The sequence below is a fragment of the Phaenicophaeus curvirostris genome, chromosome 7 (assembly GCF_032191515.1).
Source record: "Phaenicophaeus curvirostris isolate KB17595 chromosome 7, BPBGC_Pcur_1.0, whole genome shotgun sequence".
In the NCBI taxonomy this organism is placed as follows: domain Eukaryota; kingdom Metazoa; phylum Chordata; class Aves; order Cuculiformes; family Cuculidae; genus Phaenicophaeus; species Phaenicophaeus curvirostris.
In genome coordinates, this window is record NC_091398.1 from 35,095,188 (window position 1) to 35,111,786 (window position 16,599).

A 16,599-nucleotide genomic window follows, 5' to 3' on the forward strand; every position below is an offset into this window, starting at 1 on the left:
GGCTGCTCAGAGCATTCGTACCAACAGCAGCCCCGAGCGCGCCCAGGGTCTGCGTGAGCTCTCAGGGTCCCCAGATGCTGCAGTGACGGCCAACACTGACCTCCCTGTGGCAGAGCGTGCACAGAGTCTGGAGGTTTTCCAGGGAGCACTGGCCTCCTCCGTCATAGACCGGCTGGATGTGGTCCACCTGCCAGAACTGGCCTTCTGTCGGGTTTGTTATCATTTCATTCAGCTGCAGGGAGCAAAGAACAGAACACCAGAAGCATTAGCTCTTCCTTGTGAACTAGACGTGTGCTCTGCCCCAAGAACATGAAAAGAACTCTGGGAAGTCACGTGCAATGTGTGCTTACAGCCAGGGCCGTGGCCAGCAGTGAGGGAGGGGATTCTGCTCCCTCTGGAACACTCAGCACCAGAAAGACATGGAGCTGGTGGAGCAGGTCCAGAGGAGGCCATGCAGGTGATGAGAGAGCCAGAGCACCTTCCCTGTGAAGAAAGGCTGAGAGAGTTGAGGCTGTTCAGCCTGGAGGAGAGTCTGAGGAGACCTCATTGCAGCCTTTCAATACTTACAGGGCGCTTTTTGGAAAGCCTTCAGCAATAAAAAATGTGTCAGAAGATATTAGGGGGTCGTGTTTAAGATTTTGGTTTTGCTTTTTCTGTTGTCAGTGCGAGGTTACCCTTCAGTCTGCGGGAAGGATGTTTGAGATTTCCCTGCACCATCTGCCACGGGAACACACAGATGAGCTGTTACAGCTTAAAAAAAAAAAATCAGTACCATTACCTGCCCAAGTGGAAGGTGAGACATCCAAGAACTCTCCAGGAGTTTCTTGCGCTGACTCTTGGGCGCGTCTCTGATACTGAGATAAAGCTCCTGGGCGTTCCGATGGCAGAATTGGCAAACTCCGTGTTCAACTTCAAACACTTTAGTCCTAAGGTAGCTCTGACTGGAGCGAATGGAGAAGTCCTCCTGGCAGGCATGAGAGCAGAATCGCATGTCCCAGGCACGGGCCTGGCAGCCTGGGTCAAGCTGAGCTGTTGGCTGCTGACAGCTGAGACACAGTGGGTTCCCTTGGCTGTCCAGGGCTTGCAAATAGCCCTGGGACCGGCACGAGCCTTTGGCTTCCATCTGGTCGGAAGGAAGAACTGAGTGGCCCTTTCCATTTTCTGAAAGCAACCTGATTGCAGAGGACAAATCACAGTTGTTAAGAAGGGGTTATTCATCAAGCAGTCCAGAGGGTTTGTACACATTACGTGTTCCCATCAGGTATCTTTTATGCTCTGAAATATCAATTCCGGTCAAAATAGTATCTTATCATCCTCTGGCTGATACCCGCAACTACTTGGCTTATGTTTCCATTTCAACGAAATCTGACAATGTAACAGACAGCTTTTTCTTTGCACATCTTGCATTTACACACATACTCTGAATTATTAGCTGAAATAAGGCTGTGTTTGTAAGAAACACCGGCTTCCATCAGGCACGTGCACATGCAAAGGTAAAATGTTTCAGTCCCCTCTTTAACAGGAGGCAAAAGTCACCAGAAGCATCCTGCTTTCGGCTTCAGTCCCCTCTTTAACAGGAGGCAAAAGTCACCAGAAGCATCCTGCTTTCGGCTCGCACGGCTGCCCAGCAGTTTCCCACTCCAAACGAGGCTGCGCTCCGGGCAGGATACAGGCTGCTTGTTCCATAACATTGACGAAGGGATTGAGACACAGACTTCAATCTGATGGATCGAAGACCCTTTACTGTGACTGTATATACCTTTTCGGGTTATACATCCGCTTATGCATAAGCTATCCACGCACTTATTTACAGTTTATTATTGGTTAAAAGTGCTTGTTCACGTGCCCATTGCTAGCATATTATTGGCTAAATAACCGTGTGTGTTTCTAAACAAGTTACGCTAAAATTAGCCATGTTGACATTTTTTTTCCCCCTTGTTTTTCTCTTTGCTACTTCCTCTTTCCACCGAGCCAGGGCTCTTTCAAGGTTACTCAACATCAACAAGGTTTATTTCATCAAGTCCTTCTCTTTCATAAAATGCCTCCATGTAAAATTTTTTAAAAGGGCATTTTCTGACTGCAATTTCTCCCTTTTTCTAAATGTTGAGGCAGAACAGAAGATGTGGTGTCCCCAAGTTTGCTGTTGAACCCGCAGGCAAGCCTGAGCCTAACCTTCTTTTTCCTTAACAGAATTATGTAACTGTTTTCTTGTTTCATTGTAATCCGACTCAGTTAATTAGCAGCTATATCAGCAGACAACAGATTTAATCTGAATTCTTGTAAGAATAAAAATAGCTCATTAGCACTGCGAGTTTCTTATCTAAACCCTGCACTCCAGCAAGGTAAACAGTCATAGAAAATAATTCTGTTACCTTAAAAAAATCTGTGGAGAAACAGCTTTAATAATCTTGTTGCATTAACCATCAAACTCACTTTGTGGAGTTGCCCAGCTGTTCACCAGGAGCGTCGTCGTTCTTCACACAAACCCCACTGTCTCTCGAGATGAGGCGCACGCTGCCGCCGCTGCTGCTGGCTTTGCTCAGCGAGGCCGCTGCCACGTCCTCCTTGGTCACGTACCTAAAACAGCGCAGAATTCCATCAACACACTACAAAGGGAACAACCTCCCCCAAGGAATATTCACTCTTGGCTGCGGGAAGATTGGTCCAGCATCTGCTCTTAAAACATCCCTCATTTCCCAATAAGACATGAATAATGGTTGGGGAAGAAATGTACTTCACCATAATAATACATTTCTTTTTCTAAAACCAGGTTCAGCTCTATCCCTCCCTTCCCTGGAGGTGTTCAAGGCCAGGTTGGATGAGGCTTTGAGCAACCTGATCCAGTGGGAGGTGTCCCTGCCCATGGCAAGGGGGTTGGAACTGGATGGGCTTTGAGGTCCCTTACAATATAAACTATTCTATGATTCTAAGGAGCGAATAGATAAGCTGTTTTGTACATAACATGCAAATGAAAGCAGTTTGATGTTCCCTGCCAAGGAAATCTGAAAGCATTTTGTTTCCACGAGGTGAAGTCTCGCTGATATTCCAGCTAATACAGGAATCTTTACACACTCTGCAGGACTCCTTGCTCCATTACGTTATGTTTGAACTCACATCTTTACTTTAACGTGAAAGCATATAAAACACCACTGTTCTTACGTAAAACACTTAAAATCCCTTTACTCTGATCATTCTTCCAAAACCCACTGTTCAGACAACTTCTTGAAGGATGCCTCTCCGTGCCATGCGTATCCCAAATCCGAGGCAGCAGCTCAGACACCGCTGGAGGGCACAGGAGAGTTTGTAACACTGGTCACAGTTAGAACATCCCTACTTTTATGGCAGGAAACAATTGGGCAGCAGGTTATGAAACACTCACTACCTGCTCCTTCTTCTTACATTACTGGAATTACAAACTATTTATTTACTTGAATTCACCCTGGGGAATTTAACACTAGGGACTGAGAGGAATGAAGAGGTTTTAGTCTGTTTGTGGAGGCACCTTGGTGAGTTAACCTGCACTCATGAGAAGTTTTGTAGAAGGCAACAACAGCCCTGAAGCTGCAAACATCTGTCAGGGAAGACAGAGTATAAGAAAAAGGAAAGAAAAGTGTTAAAAAAAAAAAAGGTTAATGCTTATTAAAATAAAAATTCAACATTAGCCCTGTTCAGTGACACCCAGCAAGGAAAACAGCAGTTTTGAGAAATGTCATCCACAGAGAGCAGAATCGCTGAAATAAAAAGGAGTATCAGAAAGGGTTGGAGTTCACTTTATGAATAAAGCATTAGTCACTGATGCCAACCAATTACTTATTCCTGCTCCCAGGAACAAGATTCTTTGACTTTTCTTTTGAGTCCTCGAGGTCACAGGTGTTTTTTTCCCCTCAAAAATCTCTGGCAAGTCCCAGGTGTTTAAATACACCACTCAGTGAAGCCAAAACAGCCACTGACTGCAGCCCCGTGCTGGCCAGGGAAGCAGAAGCTCCTGTTGTACAGATTTAGTGCCATGCTTGCTTGCCTCTGTTTGTCGCTATGTGATGAGCAACAATGGAACAGCCAGTTGACACTCTAACTTCCCACAGCAGTTTGTAAGAGGAAGAAAAATGAAAACCCACATACCTCTTAGTGCTGCTGACCGCTGTCTGCTTCTTAGCCAGCTCCTCCGCAGCCTGGATGGGGCTACAGAACAGCTGACCGCTTTTCCTGACGATCTTCTGTTTCATCGCTGCCAGACGGCTCCATTCTTTCACGAAGCGCAGGATCTGGTGGAGAACGGAGCGGTGAGCAGCGTGACAGACGCGGCACAGAACTATGGTTGGACTCGATGACCCTGTGGGTCTTTTTCAACCTGGGGATTCTATGTGAGCACAGTGAAGGAACGCGGTGAATCGGTACCTTCCAAACTGGCTACAAATGGTTGGTATGATCAGAGATGACCCTGTCCAGTGGGAGGGGGGCAGGGGGATTGGAACTCGATGATCTTTAAGGTCGCTTCCAACCCCAAACATTCTATGATTCCAAGTATTTTTTCATACAAGCTGCACCCTCACCTGCTGAAGGACTCTGATGGCTTTGGCACAGACTACAAGAGCAGTTTTGCTACGTGTGTTGATCCAGACTGTAGAAAACAAGGCCAGCAACAGTCTTTACTAATCTGAGGAAGAGTGACAGGAGAAGGATTTCTTGACAAAGCCTCAAGTGAAACTTTCTTGTGTGAGCAAGTCTGTGCAGATGGGAACACAGACACAGGCATTCTTAGAGCAGCCATTCTCCTGTCGCAACCCTTGTCTCAGAAAAGAAAAAGTTGCTCTCGTTACTTGAACAGCATCTGTAACTGGGTTTATGGAAAACCACTCTTTTCTCTGAGCTTCTGACACACGCTGGACACTAGATAAACTGTCTTTCTCAGAGGCTCTGCTACAGGCAAACTGGAAGCATTCGATGAGGGATCAGTTCATTTGTCAGAAACATTTTCCCACTTATGAAACTTGAACAGCCACTTGCTTTTCATTTACAAAAATAGTGTCAGAAAAAACACACATAATAAAAATTACTATAGTAAATTCACAATGAATTACATGAGAAATCAGATCACCAAATTATCTTAATCACGCATCTGTTTTAAGGCAATACTGCCATCCTCTTTTCTGTGGCATCTCAGCACAGCACGCTGACGTCTATGACTAGCAAGTAAAGATAGGCTTTACTATCAAAATATTCCAAGGACAAAAGTTTTAAGCAGTTTAACCTGCAATTCATCATCTTCCATGGCCATTTTAAGCTGGCACAAGCACAGGATCCCAAGGAAAAACAGATGACGTGTTTAGCAAGGTAACTCAGAACAGAAATGGAGAATAATAAGCATGATATTGATAATATCGATTACCTTTCCTTATTTTTGCAATTTGAAAGCAGAATAAAGCAGGTTCAGAGGAATTTAATTTCAGGTACTGATTTTAATAGTTGTTTTAATATGATGGGAAGTCACAGGGAAAACATTTGCAGCTGGAAACTGATGGGACTGGTACGATTAACAGATATCCTCAATAACTATAACCACAGAACAGTGAGGAAGTGAGGAATTAGAACTTATAATGTAGAATTTATAACGTGTCTGCTTGCTTTAGGATGTATGCAAGGGAAAAATTCTTTCATCCCATCCTCATTTCTACAACAGAAAATAAATGGGAGTAGCAATATGACAACTGAAGCAGCTTAGTGTGGTTTCTTTTCCATTCCATTTTTCCACTCCCTTCCCCACAGATTTGCAGCTACCTGTGGCAGTCAGTATCACACTGTTTCTGAACATGGACTATGGGAAGAACAAGCACATCATGTAATAGGGACCGAGTTGTGACTTCAGTGCTTTCCAGGAACAAACTTCCATGCTTCAAGATTACAACGTGGCAATGATTTTGGTTTTGTCCTTGGAGTATTTTCACATGGCAAATGTGAAAGCGTACAGGTCAGTCACTTCCTCAGAGTCAGAGCAGCAAGAAAGAAGTTAATGAAATGACAAGATATAATGAAATCGGAAACAAGAAGGTATTTCCTTAATTCTTCCTGGGAGCATTTACTAATAGGGATCTTCTAATTTGCAGGAGAAGGCGGGGGACACAGGATGTTCCACATAAGGCAGTGCCAAGCCCTGCCCACAAACATGAGTTTTCTTCACTTGTCTTTTCAGTCTAGCAAATAACTTTTAAATCCTTTGGCAATGAGTATGTTACCCACTCATTAGTTGCTTCACAGAATGGTTGGCTGAATCAGTCAAGTATCTGCATTACCAATTAAATTTCCAGCATTGCTGAAGAACCTACCAAAAGGAATCAGCTTCATTCTTCGAATCGCAGAATCGTTTGGTTGGAAAAGGCCTTTGAGATCATCGAGTCCAACCGTACCAGCCCACTACTAAACCATATCCCTGCGTAACATCTACCCTACACAACAGAAGCCAATGTTCCAAATCGTATTTCTCTTTAAATGAAGAGTTAAGAAAACCATGTTAAGCAGTTAGTACTGCACATGCAATTTGAACTCTCTAGTTCCTTGAGTGCTTGGATTTGCAGTGTCAATGTTCTCCGCAAACACCACTGTGGGTGTGATCTGTATCACTGAAGTAGCTGAGGCCACACGTCTTGGTGGAGCTGTGCTCCACAACCCTTGAAACGTTGCTAGGGGACTGACCAGAACTGATACAATCTACCACATTCTTATTCATAATGTGCCCTGTTTAATTCATAACCTTTTAAAATGCTATTTTGTTGACTTACGCATGTTAGTTACTAATCCTGTAAATGAGAAATTAAATGATGCCTGGTGATTCCATCTACCGAAATGTTAACAGGAGGCAGGATAATTTGCCAAAGTAACAGACTGTGTAATTAATATTCACATAAACATTTTTAAGAGCTGCTTGCATGGATGAAATTGTGCCTTGATCCCAAGGCCTGGAAGGGTTCTGCATTTATTTTTAAAAATAAGTCAAAGCCCTCCACCTTATAAACTACATTCCTGTGCCAGCAGAACTTAGTCTTACCAAGGAACGATTTTGTTTGTGCTGGAAAGCCTCTGGCAGATCCTCCCAGTTATCCAGCTGTATGTCCAGCGGGATGAAGTTATGATTCAGTGCTTCACCATCCTAGACAAGCAAACAGTTTTGTTTAGAGGTGAAGTGTAGCACAACAAAGAAAAAAAATTACCTGTTTCAAGTGAATCATCCTCCCTTCCTCCTAAATTTAGTCCCTCAAGGTAAGATTTTTCCATAAACAATAAGCTGTATGAAGATACCACAGGTGCAAAAAACATGATTCACATTAATATGTCTAAAAGTGAACAGCGTGAAAACTCAGACACACAAACCGCCTTAAAGTAAGAATCTGAAATTATAATCCTCTTGACTGAATTTCCAAGAGGAATGAATGATCGTAGACCAGAGAACGCCACTTCATTACAAATTAAAACCAGAATCTTAGGGCATTGTTTACTCTACTTAACTTTTGTCATCATTGTTTTTAAATGTCATTGGTTTTAATTGTCTGAACAAATTTTTCCTCCATTTAATTTTTAAGGAACAGGTTGGCTCATTTTTAAGGAACAGGTTGGGTACATCTGACCAAGGAACTTATCGATGATTCACTAACATTCAAGACAAGGAATCAAAGCAGAATTCTCATGGTTCAGCAGAAAGTTTGTGCAGTATCTGGCACAATGAAACTCTAATCCAAGCCAGATATAACCCAGACCAGTACACAGGTGCCCAAACGCCATCCAAAATACACCTTTGGCTTTGAATAAAGTGCATTATGCTAGGAAGCATAATGTAAATTTTAAGCATATTAAACAAGTTTTCAGATATAAGAGGGTACTTTTACTTTTTCCTAGTTGTATCAGTTAACGAAATAAAAACATATCATTGGAAAACTCACCCTCAGTTATTTGTGAAGCTTTGCAGCTGCACCTGAATACATTGACTCATTCTCAGTAGCTTTATAAAAGTCTTCTCAGTGAACTTTCCTATGCCTTAAGAGAAGGAACTGGAAAATCCTGTCTCCCCCTTGAAAACTGACCTGGAAAATTACCACCTGCCAGTTTCTGTAGGCCCATTACCACTGAACTTTAAAGATAATGCATTTTATTTAGGGCGTTACAAACCTATACATGGCACCAATGTCCAGCTTTCTGAAAACGTGGTGATGATATTTGATTTACTTAAGTCTGTCAGCACGCACTGTCATTTTATTTTCATTTTGAATGTTTTCATTTAAAATTATTTTGTGATAAGACACTAAAATAAAAAAAAGGAATCTCAAACAACTATCGCTTGCATTTCTAAGACATGATCTGAACATATTTCTAGGGTATCAGTCCCATTTTGTACGCTAGGAGAAGTGGCAAAAGCCACACACCTAGGGAATTATTACTTGATTCCACTGGGAAAAAGAACTAGAAGGATAAACCACCTAATTTTTGTACTTTTCAGCTAATACAAAAATACTGGTCTTTTTATAAAAAGTATAAAATATTAAAGTACACACAAAGAGTTCATAGGACATCTACATTGTAATTTTAAAATGAAAATCAATATGCAAATTTCAGTTTTACCTTTGTATAGAGGTGAATTCTATCAGTATTCCTGCTTGCACAAAACAGAAGCCCTTCATATATTGGAAACTTGTCTGCTTTATCTGCATCTCCTACAAAGAGAAACAATGCTGACATTAAAAAGTTCTTCCTTCCTTCATTTCATTCAGTCTATTCAGGCATTAAAAATAATATTATACATGTTTTTAACAAGTTATTTGTGAAATTTCCCAGTTTGGTTTCCAATGTTCATACAAAAATGTTCGGCAATCGTGGAACAAAACTCAGGAGAACACGTATCCCGTGAGGATTCCGCAATGAATTTTGCATTTTCTGTAAGGAACAGGCTGCCCAGGGAAGTGGTGGAGTCCCCAACCCTGGAGATGTTAAAAAACCATGTAGCTGTGGCACTTCAAACGTGGTTTAGTAGGCACAGTGGTGTTGGGCTGATGGTTGGACTGGATGGTCTTAGAGGTCTTTTCCAACCTTAATGATTCTATGTGTTTAATTCCAAAACAACATAGTAAGACATACAGCTCAAGCACAAGCTATTAAGAGGTTTGTATGTTCTATTTTTCTGTTCCTCCTAATTACAGAATCACAGAATGAGCTAAGTTGGAAGGGACTCACAAGGATCATCGAGTCCAACTCCTGTCCCTGCACAGGAGGGATGCCTGTCACCTGTTTTGCCTGTAGCTGTCCTGAACACAACAAAATACCATCATAAGTTTCAATATAACTATATAGGCTCACAGTTGCCAGCTTAAAATAGTTTTTATGTCAGCCAAACCCCCTTGTATTGTTTCAGGAATTGTATGGAAAGGCTGTGTTTATCCATTATCAGGATTCAAAAAAACACCCTGGGCTAAAACAAGAGTCACACGCCAGTGTATGTACACCTGCCGCTCTTTCCAACGTGTATGCTTTTGTTTAAAAGTTAATTCTCATGCCAGAGGCATTTAATAAAGCTTCACAATGGGATATAACCTTTCTTTCACGTTACCTTCTCCACGCTTTTTTTCAACTCCTTCACTTTCAATTCCAACAGTTTCCTGTTTGCTGATGTCAACAGGTCGCTGGGTCACCCCCAGCTCCTCTCTTCTCCCTTCAGTGCTGCAGCCTGTTCTCTCTTCATTTCTTCTAGAGTCCCCTGACACATCTTCCTCAGTCTGGATAGTGGGAGCTTCACCGTTTCCTTCAACTACAGATGAAAAAACAAGAAAAGCAATTATTTCTGCTACCTGTATAAACAGGAACCTAATCAATACACATCTGGAGACAGGACTATAACTGAAATACAAAGAAATTCCATTTTATTCTCCAATGCTATTATGGTGCAACCACAGAGGAAACTATAACTACCTTTAATATTAGGAGAATAAACACATGGAACAAAAGTTATTCATTTATGCTGTTTCATTAATGTCAAAATAAATGCAATAAAAAATGCAGTTAGCAATTCTAGATTATATACAGTTATCGTATACCATAAACACACAAAGTAGCCTTCTAGGCATTGATCTATGCTTGTGAAATTCAGAAGTTGTTCTTACTTAAACAAGCACAGAGACTTAAATGAAGTTTAAAAAAGAAAAAGAAAGAATGAACCATATCCCTTCTTTGGCAAATGAAGTGGCAAATACGGGGATAAGTTTACAGAAACAGTTTACTAAATTTCCAGACATATTAAATAAATTTAACAAGAGCCATCTACGCTGACCTGTTGGAGCAAGAAAACCTTTTTTTTCCAGGTAATGCCTCTCACAACAAATACACAACAACCCAGTCAATAAAACACATATATCACATCTTTTAGTTCTGAGAGGCAGTGAAAACTTGCCATTTAACTGGTTTCAGAATAACCATAAACGTCAAGGAAAAGGAGAACTACATTTGCTGCAAAGAAAACTGAGCATATATTTTTCCTCACAGAATTTATATCCCATTAACATTTATTTGAATTTTCCATTTGTTTAAAAATAGAAGATCCTTGGGGAAAGTGAAATTAAAACTTAACAGGTATCTGTTTTTATAAAGACATCATTCTTCATATTTTTCCTGGATTTGTGTATATTTGTATATTTAAAAAATAACATATTATCATAGAATCCTGGAATGGTTTGGGTTGGAAGGGACCTGAAAGATTATTGAGTCCCACCCTCCTGCGAGGGCCAGGGACACCTCCCACCAGACCAGGCTGCTCAAAGCCCCATCCAACCTGGCCTTGAACGCCCCAAGGGATGGGGCAGCCACAGCTGCAACCTGTGCCAGGGCCTCCCCACCCTCATGGTGAAGAATTTCTTCCTAATGTCTAATCTCAATCTCCCCCTTTCCAATTTAAAGCCATTCCCCCTCATCCTACCACTCCCTGCCCTTCTAAATTAGAATTCCCCCTCAGCCCCTTCAGGCACTGGAAGCTGCTCTAGGGCCTCCCTCCTGGAGCCTTCTCTTCTCCAGGCTGAACAACCCCAACTCTCTCAGCCTGTTTTTTCTGAAACTAATCACAGGAGAACCAAAAGCAGCCTGGTTTGCTCCGGGGCACAGGTCACTTACCGTTACTGCTTTGAGGGCAGTTGCACATTTCACAGTAAGGGAGCAATTCATTGTTACTGTAAGTGCACACACTACAGTGCCAAACTTTATTTAAAGCCACACTTTTGCTTGAAGTATTTAAACCACAAGGAAGGACTTCATTGCTTTTTCCAGAAAACAAAGAAGGCTTTTTTCCAGTTAAAGATTTTCTCTTTTTCTTACTGGAGCTGACTGGAGTAGACCCATTTATGCTTCTTGCTCTTTTAGTTTCAGGTTCACATGTGCTGTCATAACAAATTGTATCCTCATCACTTATTCTTGTGGAATCCATGTTTTCATTGCTCATCTCTCCATCCTCTTCCTTTATGACTTCAAAAGATTCTGAATCATTATGTAATGATTCATTACCAGAAGGTATTTTGCGTTTCTTCTCAGTGGAGGATTTTGGGGAAAAGTAAGAACGTATGTCGTGCTGCCTTTCTTTTTCAAACTACGAAAGAGGGAAGAAATACGTAAACCACACTCATGATTATTGCATCAGGAGCTGTTAGAATTATGATTTTTCTCCATTAACATTACTCTCTATTACAAGAAGCTATTTTTATTTGGAGATGGAAATAAAAAATATCTTTCCTTAAGGATAAACAGCCAGTAGAAAAAGCGATTCAACATTCCTCTTCTGTTTTGTAAAAAGTTGCTTTGTATATTCGCATGAATATTCTGAAATAGCACTGTCATAAATCAACTACCCAGATCTGGGACGCTAGGTGCCTTCTTTGATGATGCCTATTACAAGGAAAGGCTTTAAAATGTTTTTAAAACAATAGCCAATTAAATTCAGTACAGCTAATAAAGTCAATCTGACTCTGAGGGTGGGTCAGTCACCTAAAAATAAGGATCCATCGGAAGCCTGTGGATGACATTTATACCCAGCACAGCACTTAATCCCCCAAACTTTCAAAACAGAATTTACATTACTTCTGCCCATTTATTTAGTGTTTCTGCATTAGTGAAGTCTGCGTGCACAGCAAGCTTAAGTGAACAAGGGTTGTAATTTTTTTTAAAGGAAAGAAAAAAGCAAAACATAAGCTTTGAGTCTTACATGTGTAAATAGAAGTTCATTTTTGGGATCTTCTAGACTTTCATTTGGGGTCCATGTCTCAGCAAAACTCAAAAAATCCCATTTTTCCTTATCACCTTCTTCAGCCTGCATTTTCTCTTTCCTGCCATTCAAGGTACTGCCTGTAACTTTGGCCTGCAGAAAGAAGATTTGCATAAAGTTTTCAAGGAATTCATATGTTGTAACAAATTCATTTACCTATATTTACTCAATTTGCTTCCCCTGCAAACCAAATTCCACATTCGAAGTAAGAAAGTCTGTAGTAATTTAAAATAACTTAAGTGATTAAAACTATTCCTCTTCCAGCAGCCATTTCAGCAAGAGTAACAGTAAGTAGGGTGTTTAACACTTCAATTTGTGAAAAGGTGTATAGAAAATGTCAGTATTTATTGAAGTTAAAAGAGAATATATACATGGTGTGTATCTCTTACAGGTTTTGCTTGGTGTAAAGAAACTGAGGGAGAAAGAACTGAAAGAAGCAGTTTAGCATCAGAATTATTTTAGTGTAAATTGTTAGTGAATTACTGAGACTCGTCTGTGTTTGAGGAGACTTAATGTACGGGACTGACCGATATTTTTTTAGAGGTACCCACAGGCCTTAGAATATAGTTTAATTCCCCAACTGAATGTCAAATACAGCTTGCAGTACCTAGATTCTTTAAGGTGCGGCTGCTTTTCAGCAGAAGATGAATATGTTGAGAAAAATTGTTTCTCTGCTAACTGTATGGACACAAACAATCCCAGTGCTGCAGCGCAGGAGTAGCCAAATGCAGGAACAACCACTGTAAGTTGGCACTTGCACCAGAAGAAATCCTGTGTAAACACTATCTCAAACACCTCTGATAAGTGAGTTTACAAGGCAGTTAATTCTATATTGACACTTCTGGAAATGTCAGAAAACAGGAGCCAACAGAATCCAAACACAACTGCTACCTTAACAAGGCACTAATAGTAACAAAATTACTCCTCCTAATGGTAACAGAAGATTACTGTAACCTTGGGTCTGATGAAAAAGTATTTGAGAACGCTTCTGCCTCTTAGAGAAAGAAGTTTAGTAAGGCACAACACTAATTCAATAAAAAAAAACCAAAACACAATCAAAGAATAAAAACGAAGCCAAAGTCTAGCTGTTATTATTGAGCAAAAAAACCCAAACCCAAACACTTAAAACTTTAAAGTGATCAACCAGAGGTATAAGAAGCTAAAAAGGGATCAAGCACTGATCTCCTATTGACGTGAGCCAATCCGTTCATCTCATCAGTAGCAAAAAGCTACTTTATCTTTAGATCTTAAATGGAGAGCAAAAAGTTCTGAAGACTAATTCAGAACAAACATGGACATTTTAACGATTAGCAGTTCGAGGTGTGTCAATTTGTCTTACAGTAGGAGAGTGCTCCAGACAAGCAAGAATGTTACTTGGCACACACTCTTCAGTGCTATCTTCACCACAGAGAGTTCTTGTATATCCACTTCTATTCCACACGCACCTTGCGATTCAGCATGGCCCACATCAGCGTATCCATTGTTCCTTTCGCGATAAGGAAGTGAATATTCACAGAACTGCACTGCCCAATTCGGTGCGCTCGGTCTTCCGCTTGCTTAATATGGCCTGGATCCCAATATAGTTCAGCAAACACAACGTGAGTAGCAGCAGTGAAAGTTAAACCCTAAACAAAATAAGCAGATGCCTTTCAGAAAAAAAAATTAAAAAAAAATCACTCACAAACAACTGAATATCTGAAGTAAAAGAAAGCTAAAGGTTGTGCAGGACATTTTGTATGGAAGTAAGAGGGATCACCTCAACAGCAGATGGATCTATTACACTGATTTTTGCCTTCAGTCTCAGATAGATGCAAGTAAGGTTCAAAAAATACTTCACAACTGTACAAAGACTGCATACTGCTTTTCATTACGGAAGTAACATATTTCTTACTAATCTGGTGCTAGAGAAACAGAGTTTTTATTAATTATTAAATAATGAGACGCTGCTGCTTATCTCTACTTTGCTCCAGTAATTTCAATAGAGGCTTAAAGCAGTTAACATCAGTAGTGCAAAAAAATAAATGAATACACGAGTCTACGTAAGACATGTTGCACAAAGACATATGGTCTGCAGTAAATGTTCTCAGTCAGCAATGACTTTAGTACCCGCAGTCTTTGAGTTCCTTATTTCACGTATTTTCCTTTTGGTCCTACCTGACCAGCTGCCTGAATACTCAAAATTGCAACCCGAGTATCAGGATCCTTCTGAAACTGATTAACCAGATGTACTCTTTCTGTGGAAGGAACACCCCCATCTATTCGGATGTAGCGAACCTGTAATGAAATGACATTATCAGCACCCATTTTTGGACCAAACGATCCTCCGTCCTTCAGTGAATGATTTATTAAAACTCCAAGCATTCAGAAAATAACAATATGACAGAGCAAAGCTTGCCCCTATTCCCTAGCAAGGGGTGAGGGTCCATGAGCAAAATAATATGAAAGCTGTTTGCAAACATTTCTACTGCTTTGAATTAAACGTTTCGGTGAGATGACAGTGTTCTGTAAAAGCAAATACATAGACAAAAGGACATTGGTAGCGTAGAAAAACAACTGCCTACAACAGTGGTTCAATGACAACAAAATATCATACCAAGTATGAGTGTTTACATTATCCTAAGATAAAAAACAGTTCTTCAAAACCACACAATCCCATTTAATCCAGTGGCACTCATATGTATACGCTTAAAATCCTTACATTCCTGTACACACAGGTAGTTCTAGTGAATTCAAACACATCTCGTGCATTTGTAAAGTCTGGAGCTAAATCTGTGTGCATATTCGTTAAATCATTACCTTATTTTCTATAACTGCCTCCGTACAGGCTTGGAGCATGCTTAAGTGATGAGCAAAAACCAGAAACTTCAGTTTGTCATTTTCAAGCATCATTTTGATATAGTCCTTTACTGCTCCTGCCTGGGGTAAGAGTGCATTTTCATTAGACACACAAAATGTTCAAAGAGACAGCTTTTACTTTAATGTCTTTGAATTTTTTGTAATACAAAAGGTAAATGGATAACAAAATTATGGAAATTTAAGACTTTCCCAAACACTAACACTGTTAAGCATAAAATAATTCAAAATAATTTTGTTTAAAAAAATACCACAAATTCAAGTCTTTGAGAAGCCTACTGCATCCCTACAGAGCAAAAGAAAGCATTTATCCTCAGAAGATTACATAACTACATGGCAGTTCTCCCAGATTAAGATGCAGATAGAACCCCTTTTAGTTACAACATCATATTCATAGAATCATAGAACAGTTTGGGTTAGAAGGGACCCTAAAGCCCATGCAGTTCCAACCCCACTGCCATGGGCAGGGACACCTCCCACCAGATCAGGTTGCTCAAAGCTCCATCCAACCTGGCCTTGAACACCCCCAGGGATGGGGCAACCATGACTTCCCTGGGCAACTTGGGCCTTACCACCCCTCATTGTGAAGAATTTCTTCCTAATGTCTAATCCAAATCTTCCCCTTCCAATTTAAAGCCATTTCACCTCATCCTACCACTCCACCCTCTTGAAAAAAGCCCTTCCCTAGGTTTCCCTGTAGCCCCTTCAGGTACTGGAAGGCTGCTGTAAGGTCTCCCTGGAGCCTTTTGATGTTTTAAGCCACATTTAAAAGAAACAAAACTGATTTCTGCTTTAGGATATTTCAAACAGACAAGATCCTGTTGAATCAGAACCTACATAAAGCCATATATCAAAATGGAGAGGATAATTTTTATACTATCGTGATAACCGTAATCATAAAATATTCCTCTATTTAAGCATTCATCAAATTGTTTTGTGTCAAATAAAATTTTCAGTATCTTTCACAAAAACTACTGAAGCAGTGATGGCAGTTAAATGATAAAATTTATCAGTGCTTAACAGTTAACACAACACCCACTGCAGGAGCCCTCAAGATTGCTTTTTCCTTCCTCTTTTTTGTCTTTCAACAATCCGTTTGAAAATAGATTGAGGGGAAACACCAGAAAAGTGGACAAGAAATAGACACAGAAGAACAACGGTATTTTAAGACAAGGAAAAAAAAAATTGAGGGAGTTGTGTCAGATTCTGAACTCTTTCTACGCCAGCAGCCTACAGAACTTCTCTTCTCCTATCCTTTTCTAAAGTGATTGGCATATTGAAGCCTGACAGAAGTAGGCATGTACAAGATTTTGGTTATTAACCTGTTTTCCCTTGCATCTTAAGCTACAGAACTATAGGAGGAAATACAGAACGTGGGGTCTCATTTGACAAAACAGAAACAGACCAGCTAGAGGGGATCATTCTTCCACATGTATCCATAGGGAGAACCAGCACGGACAGAACAGAGT

General features: G+C 40.5%; 1 protein-coding gene across 2 annotated transcripts in view; it reads right to left on the minus strand.

Annotated features, from left to right (window-relative positions):
* The window catches only part of ZRANB3 (zinc finger RANBP2-type containing 3), a 44,830-nt gene that overhangs the window by 147 nt on the left and 28,084 nt on the right, over positions 1 to 16,599 (minus strand). For both annotated transcript variants that reach the window (XM_069861539.1, XM_069861540.1), the window contains 12 exons: positions 15,074 to 15,193; positions 14,432 to 14,551; positions 13,723 to 13,902; positions 12,218 to 12,370; positions 11,137 to 11,605; positions 9,587 to 9,784; positions 8,605 to 8,696; positions 7,040 to 7,141; positions 4,120 to 4,262; positions 2,434 to 2,577; positions 779 to 1,172; positions 101 to 232 (listed from right to left, as the gene is read on the minus strand). In XM_069861539.1, the coding sequence (XP_069717640.1) occupies positions 101 to 232; positions 779 to 1,172; positions 2,434 to 2,577; positions 4,120 to 4,262; positions 7,040 to 7,141; positions 8,605 to 8,696; positions 9,587 to 9,784; positions 11,137 to 11,605; positions 12,218 to 12,370; positions 13,723 to 13,902; positions 14,432 to 14,551; positions 15,074 to 15,193 (2,247 nt within the window). The remainder of the gene's footprint in view (positions 1 to 100; positions 233 to 778; positions 1,173 to 2,433; positions 2,578 to 4,119; positions 4,263 to 7,039; positions 7,142 to 8,604; positions 8,697 to 9,586; positions 9,785 to 11,136; positions 11,606 to 12,217; positions 12,371 to 13,722; positions 13,903 to 14,431; positions 14,552 to 15,073; positions 15,194 to 16,599) is intronic.